General features: G+C 38.0%; 1 protein-coding gene across 1 annotated transcript in view; it reads right to left on the reverse strand.

Moving 5' to 3' along the window:
• The window catches only part of LOC310640390 (uncharacterized protein), a 35,139-nt gene extending 22,734 nt beyond the window's left edge, over positions 1 to 12,405 (reverse strand). The window contains exons 1-10 of the mRNA XM_083362599.1: positions 12,268 to 12,405; positions 11,121 to 11,365; positions 10,868 to 11,016; positions 9,801 to 9,926; positions 7,996 to 8,157; positions 7,667 to 7,823; positions 6,805 to 6,938; positions 6,164 to 6,323; positions 3,822 to 3,922; positions 3,100 to 3,193 (exon numbers count right to left, since the gene is read on the reverse strand). Coding sequence (XP_083218725.1) covers positions 3,100 to 3,193; positions 3,822 to 3,922; positions 6,164 to 6,323; positions 6,805 to 6,938; positions 7,667 to 7,823; positions 7,996 to 8,157; positions 9,801 to 9,926; positions 10,868 to 11,016; positions 11,121 to 11,365; positions 12,268 to 12,357 — 1,418 coding nt within the window. The 5' untranslated portion in view covers positions 12,358 to 12,405. The remainder of the gene's footprint in view (positions 1 to 3,099; positions 3,194 to 3,821; positions 3,923 to 6,163; positions 6,324 to 6,804; positions 6,939 to 7,666; positions 7,824 to 7,995; positions 8,158 to 9,800; positions 9,927 to 10,867; positions 11,017 to 11,120; positions 11,366 to 12,267) is intronic.
• Between the last annotated feature and the right edge of the window lie 6,541 nt (positions 12,406 to 18,946).

Here is an 18,946-nt window from a genome sequence, read left to right on the forward strand (position 1 = left end):
CAGGGCAGTGGGAGGGTGTGTGTGGTGGGCAGGTCAAGGCGGCAGCAGGCGTTGAGAGGCAGGCGCTCCAGGGCACACATGTAAGTTCAGCCGCCCACCATGCCCCATGTGTGCCACCTCTGAGTCCAGCACCCACAGCTGCCCCACCAGTGCCACCTCGTCCCACCCCATGCAGCCAGCCATGTAGAGCAGGGCCCACGCCTCCCAAAGCCGTCAATGCACAACGATGCTTGCTGTTGCCGAGCCAGCCACTGATGCAGGGTGGAGGGAGGACACGGGCAGAAGCAGGCTGAGGCAGCAGCAGGTGTTGCTCCAAGCGCTCCAGGGCGCACGTGTATGATATGAATTTACAGCACATAAAGCTTCTAGTTTGTATCTATGTGGCTCCACTAAGTGGCTCCACTAAGATTTCAGAAAGGTGAAGTGCCAAACAGGTACTCTTCAATTTAGAACCACAATTGAGCCCCAAATTTCCAACACTAAGCAAGACAGTTAAGTGAGTTTTGCTTCAGTTGTTAAATGAATCACTGCAGTTGTTAGTTAGTAACATGGTTGTTAAGTGCACCTGGTTTCCCCATTGACTTTGCCTGTCAAAAGGTCACAAAAAGTGATCACATGACTCCATGACACTGTTACCCTCATAAATACATACCAGTTGCCAAGTGTCTGAATTCGATAATGTGACCATGGAGATGCTGCAACGATTGTAAATGTGAAAAACTGTTATAAGTCACTTTTTCCAGTGCCATTGTAACTTTGGTCACTAAACAAATGTTGGTAAGTCAAGGATTTCCTTTAGTACTGGCTTTTGTTTGATTTCCTTCAGTCATTTAACCCACAGGATTTGCCATATCCTGGGCAATAACATGCCCTTTGAGTTAAAGGCAGATAGGTTGTACTAAATGAGGCAAAATATATTGGAAATACAATATTGAACTATTTTTTTCTCATATAAGGAACTTTCCCTCTTTTTCTTTTTTAAAAAAACATGGAGTAGGTTTCAAACACCAGAAGTTTCCGGATGACCACATTCACTACTCGACCACTCAAGGAGAGAGAAAAAGGCAAGGCGTCCTGCACCGGGAGCTGAAAGTTACGGAGACTGTTCAAGCAGGTTGCTAGGCAACCTGTTCACACTCAGCCATTCTTACCCTCCCACTTTTGAATTAGCCTGTATAGAATGTGTTTCCTTTGATTTGAGCCATCTGAAGGCCTGTCGCTGCGATGCATTCTGGTCCTCGGCAATATGGGTGCCTCCTTGGTGTGCTGCTGAGGAGAATTTGGCTCTCCAGAACAGTTTCCTTCACCTTTTTTTTTGTGTGCAAAAAAAGGTGCCGGAACGCCGTTCTGAGCATTCTATGAGAAAAAAAGCCCTGGCTATAATAGAACCTTTTGTTAAGAGAGACAGGTTTTCCATTAGGCAGAATGAGGGAGCCCAATAGTTCTCAACCTTGGCCACTTGAAGAGGTGTAGACTTCAAATCCTAGAATTCCCCAGCCAGCCTTGCAACAGTCAAATTTGGATGTCTTAAAAAGACAGCAAACTATCTTCTTATTTATTTATCTTATTGTGTAATGGATGAGAAGAACATCTACCAGATTTTCTGCTAGACATGGCAGAATAGTTAAGTTAGTCTTTCTGTGAGGCTGGGAAGGGTATGAATGGGTGCCATTTGATTGTACAGATGGCTAAATGCAGTGGTGGAATTCAGCCAGTTCGCATCAGTTCGGCTGAACCTGTAGCTAATTTTTTGTTGCCCAGGCCCAGAATGGATTTCCAGAAGTGGCATCTACATAGAGAACCGGTTGTTCACATATTTGAATCCCACCACTGGCTAAATGCCTGTATGTAGCATGAACACTTTCATTTCTTCAGATAACAGTGGATAAAGATATCTATGGAGAGTCAAAAAAGTGAAGGGCACGGTCATGGCTCCATTGCAGCCCTATCTTTTTTTTTAACTTGTAATAAAATGATAGTTGCCATCCGAAATTATACAGTGGCATCCACCACTGTGAATTTTTGTATTGCAATCCCCAGTCTGAACTGCATGTAGGCTTTTGTTTAAAAATTTGGCAGGACAATTAGGAGAACCTGGTCTTTCAGCACAGTTGATTTATAATCCCTACATAAGATGACAAGACAGCTGAGTTCTTTTTACATAAATAATTTTTATTTTTTTAAAAATTAAGAAAATAAGAACAATACAAATTTTAAAAGGAAAAAATAGTAAGTGAAAAGGTTCAAAGAAAGAAGTAGAAAAGAAAAAGAAAGGAAAATAAAAGTTATAAAGAAGCGGTTTCTGGAAATAGCAATTATTAGTAGATTTCTATTTTACCACCTCTCTCTCTCTCTCTCTCTCTCTCTCTCTCTCTCTCTCTCTCTCTCTCTCTCTCTCTCTCTCTCAAGGTGAACAACATAATTTCCTTCTTTCCAAAATCTATTTTTTCTGATCCTCTAAGCCATAAATCACATTTTTTTTCAGAAAAAGTCCATGAGGGATTTCCTGTCACTAATAAATGTGATTTTTGTCTTTCTCTAATCAGACAAATCAATTTTGTCATCTCTGTTAATTCTGTCATATTCACCATTCATTCCTCTGTTGTAGGTATTTTAATCTTTCCTTTTTTGTGCATATAATAATCTTGCAGCAATTATATATATGGAACTACTTATTTAATAATTCCTATCAAAAGAATGCCATATATATTATATTATATTATATTATATTATATTATATTATATTATATTATATTATATTATATTATATTATATTATATTATATTATATTATATTATATTATATTATATTATATTATATTATATTATATTATATTATATTATATTAATTATATTATATTATATTATATTATATTATGTTATATTATATTATATTATATTATTACATTATATTACATTACATTACATTACATTACATTACGTTATTATTTTCTCTCTCTCTCTCTCTCTCTCTCTCTCTCTCTCTCTCTCTCTCTCACACACACACACACACACACACACACACACACACACTGTTGGATTACAATCAATGTAAAGTAGCCAGTTATGTTTCAATAGTTTTTTTCTTTATCTTCAGCACGAAAACCAGCTGTTGGCCTTCAGGATCCGAGTAACTCTTCTGGTGTTAGGATCAAATTCATATTGATGTGTTCCCTTAAAGAAATACAATACATCTACAAAGGGGAAGGAAAGCAAATATATATGAGTATAATGTAGAGTTTCAACAAATGGAAAAATACTTATCAGGGGGCACATTAATTATAAATTTAGCAAGTATAGAAATGCAGCAGAAATGCAACACGCTTGCCTGAAATGGTTTTTCTGGCAGATTCTGTCTACATTTTCCAAGCAATAAAAGTGAGAGAGAATTGATGGAAAGGATTAAGATTTGTGCTACTCATCTAAACTAGGGTGGGGGCACAATTCTTTAGTGAGCAGAAAGTGGGTTGCATTAAAATCAGTGGACAAATGTAAATTTTAAACTAAAAGTGAATTAAATTTTATACAATTAGAATTGCATGTATTAAGTTGGCCACTCAAGATTTGTTCTGACTGGAGTGGCCTATAAGTTGTAATACACAAAGAAAGATTAATTAGTTTCGCTAATATATCCTTTAAAAAAATACTCTTATGTAGGAATTCTAGAGGACAAAGCTAACTCATTAAGCCCTTCAGAGCTTTTGATTATGGACCTTTGTCCAAATCATTCTCAAGTAAATTGTCCTTTGTTTATGTTTCCTTAGAAAGAAAGCAGTGTTGATAAAAAAACCCTACTCAGGTCTTTTAAGAGTTTTTCCTTACCATTGTAGTGGAAGACAGCATCAACCTTGCCTGTGATACCTGGGAAGCCATCTTGGGTCCTTTGGGGTTTCCTGTTCATGGTCTGGCTATTTTCATCATAACTTAGAAAAGGAAGGAAAAAGGAACAAACTTAAGCCAAATCAAAATTGGAGTTAGAATCATAGATTTGGAAGGAATCATTTGGGCCTCCAAGTTCAACACTCAGAAAAGAAATCTAAATTAAAGTATTTGTTTATTTATCAAATAAAATTTAAATGTCACTCATCTCATGGTGAAAGGTGACAGAAGTATCCCAGGCAGAAGGCTTCTACCTGAAATGGAGTGAAGGCACCATCTCTTTGGATAATATTTTCACTGTTACAATGCTGTTGGGAGGTTTTTCTAACATTCATTTGGAATGTCTTCCTGTAATTTATATCTACCATGCACTGTCCTGCACTCTGGAACAAGAGAGAACAGGCCTTCCTTGATCTTGTGTGTGACATCCTTTTAGGTATTTTGAAGAATACGCTCATATTCCTTCTCAGATTTCACAAGTCTACATATTTTCCATTCCTTAATTGTCCCATTACAGGACTTAGTTTCTAGTCCCTAGATGACCCTTGTTGCCCTTTTTTGAACATATTTCAGTTTCTCTGCATCCCTTTTAACCAGTGACACTGCAGATCTAAACACAATACTGAAGATTAAAATCTGACCAAAAAGTAGTGCTGAAAATCATTATATGGAAAATGTGGAAATTAGATTTTTGTTAGTAGACACTAAAGGTTCTGTCAAGAGCAGGAAATCAGGAGTCAAGTCAGTTCAAATTGATACAGATTTATTGAATGATACATTTTCTACAAGAATCTGAACTGCTATCAGTCAAAGCAAATTGGCGGTAGATAAAGATAAAGTGGACAGCACTTAATTTTGTTGTGAGTACACAATGACAATAAAGATTATTCTATTCTATTCTATTCTATTCTATTCTATTCTATTCTATTCTATTCTATTCTATTCTATTCTATTCTATTCTATTCTATTCTATTCTATTCTATTCTATTCTATTCTATTCTATTCTATTCTATTCTATTCTATTCGTCAATGGAATTCAAGGCCTTAAATCTCTTGTTGGTGTGAAGGGATTCAAGAGTAATGATATGCTTGACCCCTCCCCTGGGTTCAGTCTAGTAATCTCCTACAGGCTCCTTTGGAGCCATGTTTTCTTTCACAATTGAAACTTATAAACTACTTTGTTGAAAGAAAATTGGAAGCTGTTTCCAGCTGAGCTGGATCACTGATCAGCCAAGGAAAGCCAACAATATTCTGACAGAGGCTTTCTGGACCAAGACCAGAGTCTTTTTCACTCTGTCTAGAGATGCCAGAAATTAAAATTGGCACCTTCTGTATTCAAGGTTGACACTATTACCAGTCTGTATTATTTATAGATTAGAGTTGAAGTCTAAAATATAGTACTTGAGGTTTTGTCCTTATTGGCTTAATCAGTAAATGCACATATAGACATCAAAAGTACTGTAATTTAACTTAGTTTTCATCCCGCAAATCCAGCTCTACAGTAAGTGCTTCCTGAAAGGAATAAAATTTTCTATCCAATAATCAAATAATATCTGTGGCTACCATTAGAGGGCACTAATCAATTTGGAAATGAAATAATGTCATACTATTTTAAATATAAAATGCAGTGCAACATGTTGACACTTGTCAATTAAATTAGGTATGCATACGAATGTTCTGCATTGTTTTTATGAATTACTTACTTTTTGGGGTGGGTGGGTGGGAAATAAGGAACAGTTGCTGGAATTGGGTATGTCTAGTTTAATGAAGAAAAGGACTAGGGGTGACATGATGGCAGTGTTCCAATACCTCAGGGGCTGCCACAAAGAAGAGGGAGTCAAGCTATTCTCCAAAGTACTTGAAGCCAGGACAAGAAGCAATGGATGGAAACTAATCAAGGAGAGAAGCAACCTAGAACTAAGGAGAAATTTCCTGACAGTCAGAACAATTAATCAGTGGAACAACCTGCCTCCAGAAGCTGTGAATGCTCCAACACTGGAAGTCTTTAAGAAGAGATTGGACAGCCATTTGTCTGAAATAGTATAGGGTTTCCTCCCTGAGCAGGGGTTTGGACTAGATGACCTCCAAGGTCCCTTCCAACTTTATTATTATTATTAACTATCCAATATACAGGCAAGTGACTGTTATTAGCTGGAGTCTCAAATGTATGTTGGATTTAACATTTAACATGTTTTTTTTACAAATGCAGACAACATAAATGCTCCCAAAGACATTTGAAAGTCAGTTGTAAGCCCTCTTGCATTGCATTTGACTTTATGTCATACCTCCAGTATCTGTCTGAAGAAAAATAATATGTCTTCTTTTCATTCGCATTGAAAACTGCAGCATCAATTTTTGTGACATCTTTTGGTAAGCCCAGACTGTGAATGGGCTTGGGGTACCCAGGAAGTACATAATCTCCTTTCACGACCCAGAACTGGTTGCCTGTAATCAAGCAGATTATGAATACAATGGATTGCAAGAAGTGAATGAGTAGGGAACCTGCAAGAAGTGCCTATAATTCAAACACACTATTCCCAGGGCTGGCAACCTGGTTATTTGCCTGAGATTATTTGCTCCCTAAATTAATACAAAATGCTCAGTTCTTTTGCTAAGTTGGTATTTTTACCCCAGAATTCACAGTTGTGTTACAGTACTTTGGATCTGACTCCGAAGAGATACTTTGGAGAACAGGAGGCCGTGCACTTAGCCCCTGCTTGCAACTCTTTAATGCAGCTATATCTTTCCAAAAATGTCCCCTGTAGCTGCAGAAGACTGCCACACAATTCCAAGAAAAGAAGTGGCTGCCTTAAAGAGTCATAGGCATGCTCTTTTCTTGTCCAGTTTTTCAAGAAAATCCTCAGAAGTTTTTTTGAATCAAATACAGGACAAGGGTAGGTGAGCCCTAGTATATATAATAGCTTACCTTTAAAAAGAAATGTCTCATCTTTCTCATTATTTTCAGAAACAGCATCAACTCCAGATGGTAGAAATGACCAAAATTCAGAAATCAGATTCAGATCAATCTGTCTGTACTCGGGGAGTTTTCGCCAAAAATATCTATTAAAAACACATATTTATTTTAAAGCACTGCACCTCTGAAAGCACTTTAAAATAACTTTTAATATATGAAATTTCAAATCTTGGCAACAGCATTTTTTTCTTTAATTGGTGAGAGACAAGAATTAGAAAAGGGAAAAAAAGAAATAAGATGCTGGGAAAGACGTTTTTAATGCTATCAGGCATTCAGGGCATTATTTGATATTAAGATTGATTATTAAATTTTTAACACTGCAGATCATGGAAAAGTGACTTGTTATCCTCTGGCTGCATGCAGCCCATAAGATAATTTCACAGAACTTTCACATTAAAACACAAGGTAGGATTATTAAGTATGATTACAGCCTTGAATTGATCAAAAATATATAAATATTTCAGGAGCCCTTGAGTCACAACTGTTTGGTTAATGACTATTCAATGATACGATGGACTTCAAAAAAGCTAGGACTTTTGGGAATTATAACCTGTCCTTGAAATTAGGACTCCCCCCCCCAGTCATGTGATCACATTTGGCAATCAGCTTGGATTTACCACCGGTTGCAAAGTCTGTGGTCATGTAACCACAACTTGCAACTTTCTTGCCATTTTTAGCATTATTGTTTTGTGTGTGTATGTGCATGTATGCGTGAGTGAGAGAGTGAGAGTGAGAGTGAGCAGAGAGAGAGACAGAGACAGAGAGACAGAGAGGGGAGGGGATAATGATTCTGACTGAAAATTACAGGCCTTACTTATTCCAGAAAAACATTATTTCTCCCCGAAAAGTGGTCACAGCATCAAATGTCAAGCCAGGATTGCAAGCAGACGGTAATACTGGTTTGCTTGGGCTGTTGGGTTTACTTGGTTCATCATTTTCCACTGGGTCTTGAGGTGGATTTGATGATGCTCCTAAAAAGAACATCAGATGCATAAAAGTAGCAGTGGGGGAAAAAATCTGATCATGCTGATCAGACTTAAAAGATGCAGATGTTTGAGATAATTGAGTCTGAGCTTAGTTCTCTCTCAGTTCACAAGTTGTTAAAGGTTACAATATTTTAGATTATATGTATTTGAAAATTACCATAGAGATACTGGATGCCTTTAATATCATCCTGAGATAGAATCTGTTGATTTGCCTCAGGCTTCTTATACATTGGGTACATCACAGCACTAGGATCCTGAGAATGGAAGAGTCCAAGGGAATGGCCAAATTCATGAACAGCAGTATAAAATAAGTTGGTACCTACACGGGTAGCAAGAAACATCATAATATAAATACACATTCAAAATCTTAGATGCAGTCAACTATTAGATACAGTAGGTATTAACTGTTGCTTCCTTGTGGTTTTTCCAAATATCAAGGAATACTTTTAAAGGGAAAAAAGTCACAGTAATAGATATTTATGGAGCTGTGTAATTCATGGACAGTCAACCCTGGTCCCATCAGGGCTATGAATTCTCCACCCTCTTTTATTTTAATTGCTTGCATTGCTTCTGTGATTTTATGGCTTCATCTTGGTGTCATATAGATGAATACTGGGAATGTTCACTAAATATTCGATATAGTTGGAAGCAAAAAAAAAATAAAGCACTTAAGCATTAGGTAGCCACCTCCCAACCCCCCCCCCAAAAAAAACTTGTGTGACATTAATCCTCCATCCTGCACCTTCCTGCTGGAAATAAAAGTAAAACACCAACATTTTGGTGATCCTCCACTACAGCCACTCAATTCTTGCCTTCTTCTGGCTGAATCATTATATGTATATTAATATTGCTTGGGAGTTATGAAACTACTTCATTTCAGGAAGATGTGGATATTGTTTGGGGTTTCAAAACTAATGTGCACATTTCAGATTTTGAAACTAAGTTCTGGCTGACAGCACAATTCCATAATACTACTGTATTTAGAATTCTCTGTGAGAGATATTCTACAAGTGTCTTTTTCTAGTTCTAATTACATTCCCACCTTTCCCCTTCCTGACTTGTTTTTTGTTTTGCTAACAAGATCACAAGATGCTACCTATAGGGACTAAGACAATTGTAACATCCTCTTGATCACAACTACGAGTCTCCAAAATTAAATTAAAATTTTATTTCAAGAGTGTGGCTGAAATCTTACACAATCACCACATTTCGCTATTCTTAGGAGAAGGTTGTTCTTGCAAAACATTGAAATGAGATTTCTGCATTTTCATATGAAATGCCATGAGATCTAAAGAACAAGATTGTCATTCTAACTATTTTTATATTTTTGGCCTCTGTCCCAGACCAACTCCTGCTTTTATCATTACAATATTGCTTGCTAATTCATTCATTCATTCATTCAATTTGCAGTTAAATAGTTAAAAGACAATATAAAAAAATGAAAAGAAAAATTAAACATAAATGGCAACCAAAAGATATCAATAGAGATGTCAATCTAACCATAATTTTACTTATCGTATTTTACTTCTCTAGAGTCAAAAATCTCCTATAATAGCATTTCTAATACATTCAAGTTTTATTGCTTTAAACTACTGCACTTATGAGAGGAATCATTGTTTGATCAAAGTTATCGTCACATTTTGGTAAGTTGTCACTATAAATCTTATTTTTCTGTGCAGGTTTGTTCTTGAGGACAAGGATTTTTAAGAATGTCTATGGAGATTCTCAGTCATGGTTGTCTCAAAGATGCTTTTTCAAAAGGCAACTGGACTTTGGTTATCCTTGAAAATGTTTTGCTTCTCATTCCAGAAGCTTCAGAACTGAAGAAGCTTCTTGGATGAGAAGGAAATTGTCTTCGAGGAAAAACATAGTCCAGTTGCCTTTTGAAAAAGCATCTTTCAGATATTTTAAAACAACTTTTCGATATGATTTTGTTCTCAAATCTTTTATCTTTATTATTACCTTCTACACCATTGCTCCAGAATTCATCTTCATCAAAATGGGCATCTCCTCCGATGCCAAGCCCAGGAGCGTAGGCATGGGCAAGTATTCCACCGGGTCCATCAAAAGAATAAAAATCTCCATGAACTGAAAATACCAGAAAAAAAAATATTGTCTTGTCTCAGGCATCGCTTTAGTCCCTGAGATGAGTTACTGTTTTTGTGTAAACTTTCAAAATAGATTTCTTGTAATATGCCATCTACTCTACAATAATACTCAACTTTCTGTCTTTTGTTTTTCATCAGCTTTAAGAAAACTGAAGGTGCGTAGAATTATGCTTAGATTCATCAGAAGAAATGAGGAGGATCAAATGAACTGAAATTTATTTGTATCAAGGATTTTGACAAGTTAAGGATTTTAATGAGTTAATGACCTAATTTTGGAATTAGGTCTGATGCTTGAAGATCCTGAACACAGACACAGATGATGGACTCCCAGCCAGAAAACAAACTTTGTTGGTACAGTATCATTGTCAATTTTGCCAATTATTGAGGAGGAGGGGGGTAACAAATCATGGTCTTAACAAGATAGTTTATAAAGATAAGGAGATACAAGTTTTTCATCAAAGTCACTGCAAAAAGAAAGAGGGATCAGTTATTGCATAAATGGGGCTACATATAGATACACAACATTGCTCAAGATGTTTGGATGCATAATTTTGTTTCTGTCTACTTTTTATGGGGAGAGATAAGCTTCATTTCATTATAGTAATAAAAACTGGAATTCTAATAAAAAACCTTTTCACTAAGAAAACAAATGTTGGATGCCAATTAGGCATGACTATTTATGAGGACACAATACACTTCTAAGTGTTGATGTTCAAGCCCTAGATTTCTGAAATGAGATGTATATTCAATAGTTAAAGAATCTAAATATTATCAGTAGAAAGTATATTTCCTTTGGCAAGTGAAAAGTTCTAAGACTAAGAAAAGTCCTAATGTAAGAATTATGAATGCATTAATTATTTCCATAAGCCCCTTATATATGGAACTTATTATCAGATTATATATGTATAATAGCTTATTTACCTCCAGACTGGAAAGAGATAAATATGTCGGCATTGCCATCTGGAACTTTCTTGAATGTCAAAGGCGTAACTTGGCTCCAAACTTTAAAAGCTTTCTCAATGATTTTGTCAACATTGCTTATTTCCATATCTGGAGTGTAGTTCAGTATCCTTTGAAAAAATAAACAGGACCCAAATTTAAAAGGAGGTTTTCCTTTCAGCATCAATATGAATTATGTCAACCTTTCCCTTGAGAACGTGAGTTGAAAGATTACCTGTAGGTTAGATGTTTCTTCTGCCACTTGGGCTGACCTGCAAAGAAGGCAAATTGGCCCACATCTGGGTTTCCACATCTGGGTTTTTGAATTGCCTGCAGTGTATTGGAGTCTATATCACCTGTCACCTCTAATCCAATAAATTTTTGCATTTCTCTGATCTTGTTTGCCATGGGGTTGCTGATTCTGCTTCTAAAGACTTGTTGTCCATTTGATGTAAAGTTGTAATATTTTTCTAGGTACTTCTGAAATAGAATATATATATATTTATATATAAATCTATTAATTTGCTTACATTTTAGAATGATTTAGAAGTCTCTGGTCAAATCCATTATCTACAGCAATTGTTTAAGGCAAATATGAGCACATCGGTTTTGTTGTACTTGTTCCAAATTTTATAAAAGATAGAAATTAGAGGACAAATATTCAAATATCAGCATTCTATCTAGCATCGTGGTGGAGTAAAGATATTATAGACGACAACAACACTCGCTGCTTTCTGTTACTCTATTACAGCATTGAGCTGGATGTAAAAATTAGGACAGATCTTCCCATATTCTTCATCATTTTAACTGTCCACAATTCTTCCTGGGATGAATGAGAATAGCCCAACTATTATTCTTGATAAGTCCTCTTTGTAAGAAAATATTTTGGTATTTGAGTGCAGTGAAATTTTCCATTATATTTTACATAGATTTTAGATTTATTTTAGAATTTTAGATTTTTTTTATAAATATAAAACATAAGCTGAGGTCCAAGTAAAACACTATTGTGTAATACTAGATGTCTAGATAAATAGATACTTCTATATTCCTGAAAGCTATCACCTTTCAAACTTTGCAAGACGGGGCTTTTTGCATCTCTTTCTCACCTTTCTCTATTTTCATTAATCCCATGTTTTTTATATACTTCTGGGAGATAACAAAATAATTACATGTATGTATTTATGTGTATATGTGTGTGAGAAATAAAAAATAATGATTAGATCACTAATGTTAATGGCACTGCAGATTCCGTGAACCACTTAGAAAGTGCTGTAAAGTCTAAATGCTATTGCCATTGCCTATATTTCTTACATTGTTATACATATATTATTATAGATATACCTTGCATCAACACACACTTCCATTTGGATCTTTGGCCTTACCTGCATAAGCAGCATTTTTTCTTTTTCGTGTTGTACAGGCAAAGCAAAAACTATTGCCCCACTAAAGAGGACAAGCCAGATGCTTCTCATCCTGACTCTTGTTTTTCTGCTTCCAAGCCAAGGGTAGCTAGTTTTAAGATGTGCTGTCTGCTTATATAGCATTTGAGTGCCTTGCAAATTGATTTAAGCTTGCCTCAACTGAAATTATTACCTAATCGATGACAGAGGCTATGGGAAGTGGGGACATGTGGGTAAAAGAACAAGTGTGCTGTGTTAAATGATGTAATATGATTTCTTCATCTTGGCAGATGTCGCAATCTTCCATGCTTTAGGCATAGGAAAGAGTTACCATTTATGTTCTAACTATTAACAGGAAGCACACCTTCAATATGTTTTGTATGTTCTCTATTTTTTTAACTCTGTGTGTATGCATATGCACATATGTATATATTTGAATACCCTATCCATACAGTTCTAAAGTACAGAGAATGAGTTCATAGTGTTACTTCATCGTACAACTCCAGCTTTTACCCAGAATGTAAACAAAGAACTAAAAATGTTTACCAACTTATGTCAATCAATTCCTTATAGGGTATAGACCTGGCATGGGATGACTAACATTTTAAGATTATTTGTAAGTCATAATCATATGAATTCAGACTATAGGAAAGCACTGATGACTGTCAAAATGACATCAGCTCATGAACAGACAAAGTTGAGTTGAGGAAAGGATGGACGGGACGGGAATACAATGTTTGAATTTGCAGCCTGGTTGTCCTGAAGGCCATAGGCAGTCTTAGTTTCTTGGAATCTCCCAGAATCATATTTTTGGAATTTCATTGAATGTTTTTAAAAATATATGAAAAACAAATTACAGAAAATATTGTGTCGTGTATCCACCTCATCTCATGCTTCCCTGTCTCTCACTTAAGGAGATGTTTATTAGTAGGATGTATTTAGTAGGACATATTTAGTCAGAAATAAATCCCACTGTGTTCAAGATGATGCCGTTATGGCTAGACTACAAGATTGAGATCTGAGCCCTAATGTCTGGCTACAGTACATAAAAATGGCATGTTAAATAATGCTTCCTTCCAAGAGTTGGTGGTGCATATTTGGCCAGTCAAAAGTTGTCTTAGGGGTAGATAAACAATCACAGAATGGACTGATAAGACAGCTGCAAGTTCCTCATGTCTGCTACAGTGGTCAATTAACCCTTCAAAGTGGCATCTGGATGTGAAAAAAATTGAAGTATAAAATGTGTGCAATCAGAAAAGTGAGATAACATAGAGGTAAAGCTTCAGGATAGGGATATCCCATTATTAGTCGGGTATTGTTTTCTGCTGACAAAGCAAGTATTGCAAATATATCTTGAATCTCCAACACTCTCTTACATAAAGGAAAGTAAACTAGCATGGCCACCAGCCACTTTCCCTGCTTAAATGTTACTTAACATCTTTCATCTTTAGTTTTCACTTTTCTTATTATGATGGTGTAGATTACCCCATTTCCTGTTTATTTATTTATTTATTTTTATTTATTTAGATTTATATACCGCCCTTTCCCGAAGGACTCAGGGCGGTTTACAGGGTATTTAAAAGAAAATCAATACAAAAGTTAAAACAAAATTAAAAAAGATTAAATGAAACCCTGAGAAAAAATAAAAACCCAGTTAAAATTAAAAATTAAAAAATTCTCAGCCTGGGCCAGAGAGCTCGAAGAGCCAGGTCTTCAGGTCCTGGCGGAATGAGCGGAGGTTGGGGGCAGTCCTAAGTTCCGCGGGCAGCTGGTTCCAAAGGGCAGGCGCACCCACTGAGAAGGCCCTACTGCTGGGTGTTACCCGCCGGCAATCTTTAACCGGTGGCACCCTGAGAAGACCCTCCCTGTGGGAGCGCACTGGACGAAGGGAGCTTGATGCTGGCAGCAGGTGTTCCCTCAAATATCCCGGACCCTCACCATTTAGGGCTTTATAGGTCATCACCAGCACCTTGAATCTCACCCGAAGGGCAACCGGAAGGCAATGCAGCTCGCGGAGTAGAGGTGTTACATGGGAGTATCGGGAGACCCCCATCACAACTCGCGCGGCCGCATTCTGCACCAGCTGAAGCCTCCGGGTGGTCCTCAAGGGCAGCCCCATGTAGAGAGTGTTGCAGTAGTCTAAACAGGAGGTCATGAGCGCATGAGTGACTGTGCGTAGGGCATCTCGGTCCAGGTAGGGTCGCAACTGGTGCACCAGGCGAACCTGGGCAAAAGCCCCCCTGGTCACGGCTCCTATATGATCTTCAAAATTGAGCCGCGAATCCAGGAGGACGCCCAAGTTGCGAGCCCTATCAACGGGGGGGTAACACCTCACCCCCCATCGTTAGAGATGGAATAGTCTGGTTGACCCGAGATGCCGGTATGCACAGCCACTCAGTCTTGGCAGGATTGAGACGAAGCCTGTTTCTCCCCATCCAGACCCGGACCGCTTCCAGGCAATGGGACATCACGGCGAGGGCATCACTGGGTTGGTTTGGGGTGGAGAAAAAAAGTTGGGTATCATCAGCGTACTGATGATACCCCACCCTGAAACCACGAATGATCTCACCCAGTGGCTTCATATAGATGTTGAACAGGAGGGGTGAGAGAACCGACCCCTGAGGAACTCCACAAACGAGAGGCCTCGGGGCAGACCTCTGCCCTCCCGTCAACACCGACTGCGAGCGGCCCAGGAGATAGGAGGAGAACCACTGCAAAACAGGGCCTCCCACTCCCAACCCCCTGAGACGCTGCAGTAGACATTCCAAAAAAGTCTGTAAGGTATTTTTCAGGATGTTTTTTCTTACATATCCTTTTTATTACATCTTGTCCTTTCATGACATCTTCATTTCATGAAGTGTTTCATAATGTCTTTCCTTTCATGTTGACTTTCTTGTAAGGTTTTTCCCCCCACAATGTCAGGATTCTGGAGAAGGAGATATCCATGAAAAATAACATCCACATATGCACACATCTTACCTGACTTGTAATAAATCTGGTTTTATTTTCACAGTAATGTCCCTCTTCTACCTTGTGGTTGTCTATGGCAGACATTTTTTTCTTCCATTCAATTGTGTCCAATTATTAGAGAATGCCTGGACAAGTCCTTGCAGTTTTTTTGGCAAAGTTTTTTTTATAAATTGTTTCCATTGTCTCCTTCCTAGGGTTGAGAGAGTAACTGGCCCAAGGCACACAAGTGGCTTTGAGCCCAAGACAAGAACTCAGAGTCTCCCAGCTTCTAGTTTGATGCCTTAACTTCTACACAGGCTAGATTTTGGTATAATGCCAACATTAGGCTCATGCATAGCATTCAATGAGCAAAACAGCCCTCTGGGCCTTCTTCTTGAAACTGCTGTGCTGTGAAGACCTCAGAAGTGCCTCCAGGCAGCTATCTTGGTCTGTTGAGAAGCTGTGGATGATTCGAGGCTTTTAGATGGACATGTTGAAACACCTTTTTGAATGATATGCTTTCATACTGAATAGGCAAGGCAGGAAATTCTGTCTATCTATCTATCTATCTATCTATCTATCTATCTATCTATCTATCTATCTATCTATCTATCTATCTATCATCATCTCTGTCTCTGTCTACTCTATCTCTCTGTATCTCTGTATCTCTATTTCTATCTGTCTCTATCTCTGTCTCTATCTATATCTATATCGATATCAATATCGATATAGATAGATATAGATAGATATAGATGTATACTATTTATTATTCACTGACATTTATTGGTTAGAGAGCAGATAATGTTGGCCAAATAATTCTCCCCTTCCTCCTGGAATCCCTGTCCTTCCAAATTCTGAAGCTGATTTCCTAAGCGGATGTAGACTTTAAGTGGGGGACATTCCTGTTGTGAGTGGAGATGTCACATTGTATTATGTTTGAGGTAGCCCGGGCTCAAATACATCTTTTATTTAGGGAATTTCCCTGCCTTTTCAACCCACTCTATTTCTGAACTTTCCTCAGATTATTGTACAAAAGTTTCTGTGATTTTTATCTTTTGCCTTCAGGCTTATGAATACCACTTTTTCTTGCACAAACCTGCCTGCTGCTGAGGCATTTAGCAGTTGTTATTTTATACCTTCCAGCAATTCCAGATGTGTTCTAAATTTGGGCCAGAAGAGGATGCTTTCAGTGGCTGAAAAACAGTTCTAAGAAAGTCTCTCTCTCTCTCTCTCTCTCTCTCTCTCTCTCTCTCTCTCTCTCTCTCTCTCTCTCTCTCTCTCTCTGTGTGTGTGTGTGTGTGTGTGTGTGCCTCTCTCTGTCTCTCTGTCTCTCTGTCTCTGTCTCTCTCTCTGTGTGTGTGTCTCTCTCTCTCTGTCTCTGTCTCTCTCTCTCTCCTTTCCATAAGATTAGGTCTTTCTGGTAGATATCAACTCCTACCATTGCAAATGAGAAAGGTGTTATAGGAATTGAAGTGCAATACAATGTCTTCATTTTATTAATAGCTTTGCACCTTACTAGCTTTGCACCTTAAAAGATTGTTTTCTCTCTGAAGGATATTTGAAATGGCATTAATACTATAGTTAAACTTTATTACTGCTTTTCCTTGGGATTCTTTTGGTGAATTTGTCACGAATACAATCCTAGAACACTCATATCAGGTTCCACTAACATCCTGGCTCCAGTTTACAAGAGCTGAGACTTCAAGGACTTCTGGAGGTCCAGCAGGATTGAGCTCATTTGAATATCGCAAGGGGCTTATTTCACAGGATAGGCATTCTGACAGAAAAACTGTAGCTTCTGGGCCTGACCGAGTAATATTGAATTGTAGAAAGGATCTGGATGTCACATCTGCCATCTCATTGCTTCAGCTTTGCTTTGCTTGATGGCAGCCTGCCATAAAACGTGGGAAGAGGAGAACTACAAGGAGGGGGGATGAAATCACTCCAAGAGCCCACCAGTGACATAAGTTGAATGATCCAAGGACACAGGCATGGGAACGAAATGCAACCACTCATCAAAGAGTGTCAATCCTCAGAACTGTTACCAAAACAACTAGTTTGAACTTTATTAGGCACCAGAGAGATGACCAGGGGGGAGGGGTTAGTGACCAGGGCTTATGAGGGAATTTTCAGATCTGGCTTTCTAACACTGTAACCACTTGGCCTTTAGTCTAATTTACCTTTCACTACAAATGGAGTCAAGGGTCTTTCTTTCCTATCTGCCCAAACTGGGACAGACCTGACAATGGGTCATGCCTATTTTGGCAAATCTGGTGGGATAGCCAGAAACCACTGGAGACAAGAAATTCCATGTGTCACTTAGCTCCATGCCATGTAGGGCTTTAAAGATAGAAAACTAGCACAACAAATTCCATCTGGATGCCTACTTGAAATCAGCATAGTTCTTGTAGCAATATATGGATGAATAGTAGTGTGTTCAGAATTGTATGTGCTGCTGGATTCTGGCCAGCTGATCATTTTATTAAAACTAGCAAGTTGTAATGAGTTACTGATCTCCTGCTATTAAGAGCAACAGAGACTGCTCAACAGAGTTAAGGATGAACTCTGGCCAAGGATTGTTTTCCTTTGTGTCCAGAAAGAGAACACTTTATAGAGAGATGCTTAATCTTTGCTATTTTAGCAGCCTGACTCTGCATCCCAATTCAAACGGGAGAGTTGTAAACACAATTGTTATGAGCATCCTTGGGAAGGCATACTTTATATATCCCTCTCTCTATATTCCTATATCAAAGAATTGTAACTTTTGATATAACAAAAGTTACAATCCTAGGAGAATATAAATCATAAAGGAGAAGTCATGCATTTATATGAGAAGGATTGTTAGTGAATGTGGCTGTGTATTGTGGTTAGATATATTGGCCATAAGCTGAACAGAAAAAGGAGTGTTCATGGATCATCAGTGACTCAGGTATGTGAATAGCTATGCAAGTCTATTGAATTTGTCTACACCAGGGGTTTCAAATTCGTACGTCATGTGACAGGTTGCAACGTATCATGACTTCTCCCCCATTGCTGGAGCTGGGGTAAGTACGATTTCGTCATGATGCATTCGGCCCACGGGCTGGCAGTTTGACACACCTGGTCTACACCAATGCAATTCAAATTGTATTTATTCATGTTTTTGCTTATTCTCTAGGTTAATGTCAGGCACAGGAAATCAGGAACCAGGACAGAGTTCAAAATCATTATGAGTTTATTCTATGCAAACTATGCACAAGTATCTGATCTACTATGGGTTAAGGCAAATTGACACTAGATAAGAATCAAATGACTTCAAGAGGGGTGGGGGAGTGGACATAGGTCTCTTATGGGGGCATAGAGACTCCAAACTAAAGATGCATTTAACCCCGCCTTTGGGCTCAGCCAGGTCATCTCCTGCAGTTAAAGCCATATTGGTGTGTGTATGTGTGTATGGGGGAGGAATCTCCCCTAATTTTATCCCCATAAAAGCAACTCTGTAAAGTGGATTGTGCTGCGAGAATAAGTCACTCAGTGAGTCCCCAAGGCTGAGGGTAGACTTAAATTTGGGTCTTCTTAGACCTCATCAAATACCTTAACCATTATACTATATACCTGTTGTTGTGTATGTAAATAGTTAGCAATAAGCCATAGAAGATATTGCAAACACTGTGCAGCTTTGCAAGGTTTAAAGCGGGAAAATAAGGTGCAATCATTGGACGCCACAACCAAG

This window comes from Vipera ursinii (genome assembly GCF_947247035.1).
Source record: "Vipera ursinii genome assembly, chromosome: 4".
NCBI lineage: Eukaryota > Metazoa > Chordata > Lepidosauria > Squamata > Viperidae > Vipera > Vipera ursinii.